The sequence below is a fragment of the Cydia strobilella genome, chromosome 2 (genome assembly GCF_947568885.1).
Source record: "Cydia strobilella chromosome 2, ilCydStro3.1, whole genome shotgun sequence".
NCBI classification, from domain to species: Eukaryota; Metazoa; Arthropoda; class Insecta; order Lepidoptera; family Tortricidae; genus Cydia; species Cydia strobilella.
Genome location: NC_086042.1, coordinates 20,896,383 through 20,903,310, shown reverse-complemented (window position 1 = coordinate 20,903,310; position 6,928 = coordinate 20,896,383). Strand labels below are relative to the sequence as shown.

The following is a 6,928-nucleotide window of genomic DNA, read 5'->3' as shown; positions in this document are numbered from 1 at the left end:
GGATTTGAGCGGTCGCCTTTTTTAGGGATCGGGTGCACCAAAGCTGACTTCCACGAGGTCGGGACTACGCCGGAAGAGTAAGAGAGCCGAAAAAGACGCGTTAAGACCGGTGCCAACTCGGGAGCACACATCTTCAGCACAACCGCAGGGATTCCATCGGGCCCACTCGACTTATGAGTGTCGAGGGAAAGAAGTGCTTTGCGCACCGAGCTTTGTTTGAACCGGACATCCGGCATATAGCCTGGTGACAGACAGACGGACAGCGAAGTATTAGTAATAGGGTCCCGTTTTTACCCTTTGGGTACGGAACCCTAATAAAAAAGACATTAATGATCATTGATGAATGTTCCTTTTATTAATATTGTTGGTCACAAAACTCAACTTTTTTTTTCAGATTTCCAAAGGACGAGGAATAGGGGATATTACTGCAATGTTCTGCCACCAGAGTGCAGCACTAGCTTTTTTAGTGCACCGTAGAGTAACTTATTTATACTGTACCTTTAACAGGTTTTTGACAAGTTTTCAGGGGACCTACCGGAAAACTCGAATCCGAAATTTCGTTATCTAGCTGCCTCTTTATCGCTCGAATACGCAAGTGACAGAGATGTTAGATAACGAAAGTTCGATTTTCTTGTTTCGCGATAGACCCTCAGATTGTGATAGTGGCGCCGAGTTTCGCGTAATATTCCCTATTATTAAATAAAAAAAATATATTACACGAACGTTTTTTTTTTTCATTTCCTATTTGGTACAGTCAGCTGCAGAGAAAAGGTACCCCACGTCCATACTAATTTACAGAACTTTGTATGCAGGGGGGGTGCCTTTTCTCTGCAGCTGACTGTACATGACTAGAAACTATACTTAGTCTTTTAGCATTAGAAAAAACGGTAAACCATTTCCACGTGTCTTTTTATTGACAAGTTTTTTTATAAATATAGCAATATTTTACTTATGAAAGCAAAAGTATGTAAATTATCGTATATTATATTTGTTGTGACTTATTTTCAAAGTGTTTTTCGATAAAACAACACGTTAAGATCGCTCGCCTTCTTTCTAATGATAAAAAAACGAGAGGTATAGTTAGACGGTTGTGAGTGGTAGACTGCAAATGAGATAAAAGCTATATTAGGTACATGCATTAATCCTCATATCAGGCGGCTCTTTGATTCCAAGGATTGCATAATTTTTATACTTTTTAATGATTTTTAGAATATGAAAATTATAAAAAGTATAAAAGTTATGCAATCCTTGTATTCCACGCATTTAATTTCATTTCAACGAGCCGCCTGCTACAGATTTCTTGAAATTGCCGCGTTTTTTCAGGTTCAACTTTCATTAGCCAGACTATTATCAATTTGCCAATTTCGTGATTATTCTTTTACACGGCACATAAACTTATGCATAATTTATCGATATAAAAAGTCGACACAGTTACATCCCTAACAAATTATCAAACTTATGACACCGTACGTAAATGAGAAATAACAAGCATATATGCATCTCTTTTCGGCACATTATCTAATTCGTAAGGAAGTAAAGTACGGGTATACATATTTGCGAAGCATTTTTGCCCTACTTCTATGCTTTAGTCATTATTCTGAGCCGTTAACTCTCAGAATGACCTTCGGATTTTAGAAAGATACATCGGGTATCGGCGATAACACGCGAAGGTGATACTGCTGTTCTGCTTTCTTATTAACTCACAAAAACTTTTAAACTTACCGCAAGAAGTTAAGGATACCTATTGTCTAAATGTAAAATAAGCCCTAATTTAATGACATTATGCTTAATATTCGGTTGATGACTATATTGCGATTTGACTTTTTGTCAATCTAAATAAAATAGAATCAGAATTTGAAATTCGAAAACAAATTTGAAATTATATAGAGTTGATAATACCAGTCACATATTTCAATTCATATGGTTGTAATGGCGCGCACAGCCGCGCATTACAACACCACGCCGCCGCCACGTGACAGACAGCGGAGCTACCTATCGAGCCGCGGCCACGGATCGAGTGCCAGCCCGCTCGCCCCACCCGTCGCGCGCCGGGCCGAGCGTATATAAGCAGCGCGCGCCCATACAACAGCGTCAGTTGGGCTCACCGCCTTCTGCAGTGAGGACAGCTGATCTCCCGGTCGAGCCGGCGTGTTTTCAGACGCGTAGGCACCCGGTTCCCCTCCGACCCTTCCTGCTTCCCGTAGCCCAGTCAGAGCCGGCGTGTTTTCAGACGCGTAGGCACCTGGATTACGTAACCCCTCCTACCCTGTATCTTGGTCCGAGCCGGCGTGTTTTAGACGCGTAGGCACCCTAGGCGCTCCCCCCCGATTCGCATATCCTTCCCGTCTCGTCATCCCCTTCACTCTTAGGGGATACCGTTCCCGAATCCGCGAGTAGCTTAGGGTCCGCGCCGTACCGTTGCGATAAGTAGAAGCCACCCCGCGTCGTGCCTAGTTTAGGATACCTAGACCTAAGGAATCTTAATTTATAATAAACCGGCATAAAAGCCCGCCGATTTGTATTACAGCATTAAACCTGTGTTTCCTTGCTTCACTCTGCACCCTCTCTCTCCTCTGAGCTAACTAGGAAACCCTTGCTCCCGTCTGGAACAAGGGAGGTGTATGAGGCCGCGCCCGCCCCGGCGAACGTGACCCCATCACATGGTAAAATTATACAATTGGAAAATAAATATATATTTATTTTGACATTAGTTGATAAGAATGTGTGCCCATGTAAATAGTTGACATTTATTATTGTATTGGAAAATTGTGATATTATTGTTATGGTGGTATTAACTACTCTTATATACTTTAAGGCTGAAAAGACGACTGCACTCTTTGGTTTGGTTGTTGGATTGCAACTATAGTTTGTCAAAGGACTGTCTCATTTCAAACATAGACAGAGAGACTCATACTATCTTTGTCTTACACTAGTACTAGCACCCAAAAGAAAAGGATGAGTATAGTTTTTTTTGTTCTTATTTACTGCCAATTTGGTTTGACCAACTATAAATCAGTAAGAGACTGTCATTTTCTATTACGCGATTACGTCCGATTTTACCCGAAAAACGAATGTCATTCTGAGAGTTAACGGACGGTACTCATAATTAAGTACTTAAGTACAATAAACCGCGAATCCCGGCGCGAAGCCGCGAAAGCGAGTATGGAGTCTAGTTGTAGTTCGCTAATTAGCGAAATTGACTTCACACTCGCGTTCGCGGCTTCGCGCCGCACTTCACTGGCGCACGCGTATAGCTGATCTATGTAATGCTAGGTCTATGATCTGCTGTCACTGTCAAAGTCAGATGTCGACCGAGACCGACAGAGTACTGTCAGTATTATAAAAACGAATATGAAATTAGCGATATACTAATTCGATTATAATAACAGGAATAATGTTCTAATAATTTTGAAAGTGTATCAATAGTCAAATATGTTCTCTCCGGCGGGTCAACGAGTCTTACATAAGTGCCTCAAAATTTTGAGGTTAACTTTTGTTGATTATAGCAGTTTGCCCGATTTGAATAAGTTGAATATTGTCAGAACTGTGGAAAAGACAATAGATAACAAAGCTTCTGAGATCTTTGTGGAAAGCCCCATTCATGTGAAAGTGCAGCCAATTGACGTTAACGACATAAAAGCGCACGACAAACTGACTATGATATTGTATAGTAAAGGCAAAGATACAGGTGATTTTCAAGTAAAACAATCTTCTAAGCGCCTGGAGCTACTAAATAAAAATACGTCTTCAGATAGAGATGATGTCTGCCTGATACAAGTTCCATATCAATTAAAAGTTCATGTTACTACGACTGACAATGCTTCAGTGCATCTGGCGAAATTAGAAGGAGAGGAGTTTGTGGTGAAAACTCAGAAAGGATCAGTAAATGTCGCGGATCTAAAGGCACAGAATATTCGAGTGGAGAGTGTGCAGGGCCAGGTCAAGACAGAGGGCAGACTTGTAGCAAGCAATATAGAGCTGAAAACAGGTAAGGATGCTGCAATTGATTGCAACAATGTTATGGCAAATTCTTTCTCCGTCACATCTCACGCCGGCTCCATCAGCGTAAAGTCCTGTTACAGTGACAAGTCCCACTTCACAACTGCTATGGGTAATATATCATTGGACCATCTCCATAGGGCCGTGACCATAGATGTGATACAGCAAGGAAATCTGCGCATCACAGGTTTCTCGGGTAACCTGCAAGCTTCCTTAAAGAGTGGAGAAGTATTTATGCATGCTTCTCAGTTGATAGACAAAAGCAGTATTTTCATACATGAAAAGGGTAAAGTTGAGTTACTAATTCATGACATTGTTAAGAATTTGCCAGCCACAAATCTGATAGCAGATAGAATAAAAGTAGATGAGAAAATAATGAAGCTGGGGCGGTTTATGGATGACTCCCACCCGAAGCGGTTCAGGTTTGAGGGAGAGCCACATAATGAATTGCACATAGTGTGTAAGAATGGCTCAATTGAATTGAAGGAAACTAACTTACCATTTATTTTATAATTGTAATTTAATACTAAATTTACTGTTTGCAATTCCATAATAATTTAATGGAAAATGCAAGAACTTGTTATTTATTTTTAGTTTGTATTTATTAGAACAAAAAAAAATTATTAAAGAGAAATATAAATATGATTTTATAGCTTTTATTTCTGTGTTCTGGTTTTGATCTCTATTGTAGGTATCCATATCATATTAATATTATATTTTCTATTATAATCTCTGGGTTATCTAAAGCATGGGTAGTAGAACCATGTGTTAAGCCCATACTTATGTTTTTCAAATTGTTTCATAACAATTATGATGTATACCTATATCATTTTTAGGGTTACACTTGACTAAAACAACAATATTTCTGAAATGTATTTGTGTTAGTAATTTAGAATAAAATACTCTTTGAATCTTACTAATCTACTTTGAACAATAGATGAAGTCTTGCAGAAAGGCATTTATTTTAAAACAATTTTTAGTGATTTGACTAAATGTTAGTCAATCTGCTTGTGTTGCGGCAAGCAAGAAAGCATACTCAATTTCATGGTAGATGGCATTGCGCTGCACACATCGCGCGCTACGGGTTTCCTGCGACCTATATAAGCGCGGCCATTGTCAAGCTTTTTATTTTTGTAATATCCTTCAAAGAAATAACATGTATACGCGTTTAATTTATTAATAATATAATTGTGTTGCAAAAATAAAAAGCTTGACAATGCCCGCGCTTATATAGGTCGCAGGAAACCCGTAGCGCGCGATGTGTGCAGCGCAGCGCCATCTACCATGAAATTGAGTATGCTTTCTTGCTTGCCGCAACAGCTTGTTACATGTTATTTTATTGTTTTTGTTGTTCCAGGCTTTTGATATTATGCAGTTCTGTATTGTGTATAAATTTGTAAATACTTAGTTTAAATCAATAACTTTATAATAATAAATATAAGTGATATCAGTCTTCATAGTGTTCTTCCGAAGATTTGGTTCAAAGGGGTAAGAGCTAATTTGTTACCAGAAAAATCTACAAAAATAATGTACCTACTTGATTTTCATTGTATCATTTTAGGTGTTTGCTGCTGTCTTTGAAAATATATTAGGTACATAATTATGAGCTGTAGGTACTTTTAATTTGTCAGTACAGTCACGTCTGAAAATATCGAGACGGACAAAGTGCCAGAAGTATGTACCTATACTAAGGTCGTGTATGCATATTTTTGGCACTTTGTCCGTATCGATCTTTGCTTAAAATAATAATGTTTTAAAACCTAATATATGTATGTAATTTCCTCATAGGTGATGTGAAAAGCAGTATGTGTCACATGGTAGCAAAATTATTTTCACCTTGGGCGTTAACACTTGAATCCCTCACTACGCTCAGGATTCAATTTTATTTTATTTTATTTTATTTTGGTACATGGAAAACCAACAGCGCTATACATATCAAAAAACTATAATAGAATTAGAAAGCCAATTATAGGTTTTCACTTATAGAAACGGAATAAAATATAACAAGCTTATTGCCAACTTAATTACACATGTACAAGTTCATACAGCACAAGAACAGAGGATCGATATGAATATGATCGATTATTACAAAAAATAAGTAGAAAAGAAGGTAAAATCTGTTAGGTAGTACATTTAGCCACAGTACATTAGCCCTGACCTGCGCCAGAATCAGTGTCACCCATAAAGCATCTAATTAATTTATTTTTTATTATTGATATGCTATCACTAAATATGTCGATATTACAATTTATAAAAGCTTTATTTAAGCTCATGCTTGCCCTGCATAAGAAACTGTTTTTTCTATACCTAGCAATAGCTTGGTAATTACTGATGGGACGAAAATGCCTAAGCGTCCTTGACGGAACATTAAAAGAGATCTTATTAAGCAAATTTGGACAATCTACATTACCTTTAATAATATTTACAAAGTACACTATGTCTGCAATTCAGGGACCGGACAACCCTTTCCGCGATAAAACCCTTTTAATGGGCGACACTTAAACACGGCTAACACATTGAAAGACTTTCCCTTTTGAACTGCAAGCCCATTCATACCCTTACCTTTGACTAACCCTTACCGAAAAGCTAACCAAAAATAAGGCTAGCTCTTAATAAGGGTTACCCTTATCTTTAAGCGCTTTTTATAAAGGTTTCCCTTTGCGTGAAAGAGACAGGATTAGTATATATCTACGGTAGTGTATGAAAAGGAAAGAAAATACGTGCCTAGTCAAAGAACGCCGCCGTCGCCGCCGACGATCGCTCGGATTCGAAGTAACGTGTGCTTTATGAACAAGGTAGACGACTTAAATTAGCACGCTTATATGCTAAAAGGGAAGCCCTTTATAAGGCTAACCCTTATAAGCAATATGCAAGGTGTTGGTGAGCGGATGATAAGGGTTTTGTAAGGGTATTTGGGCTACCGATTACT

At 38.5% G+C, this 6,928-nt stretch overlaps 1 protein-coding gene across 1 annotated transcript; it reads left to right on the top strand.

Moving 5' to 3' along the window:
- The first annotated feature begins 3,307 nt into the window (after positions 1–3,307).
- LOC134753285 (uncharacterized) lies at positions 3,308–4,582 on the top strand. Its single transcript, XM_063689134.1, has one exon. The coding sequence runs from the start codon at positions 3,433–3,435 to the stop codon at positions 4,510–4,512; it is 1,080 nt and encodes a 359-aa protein (XP_063545204.1). The 5' UTR covers positions 3,308–3,432; the 3' UTR covers positions 4,513–4,582.
- The last annotated feature ends 2,346 nt before the right edge of the window (positions 4,583–6,928 follow it).

What these genes read in the sequence shown, in the direction of transcription:
- LOC134753285 (XM_063689134.1), top strand. Translation starts at nt 3,433, where the DNA reads ATGTTCTCTCCGGCGGGTCAACGAGTCTTACATAAGTGCCTCAAAATT.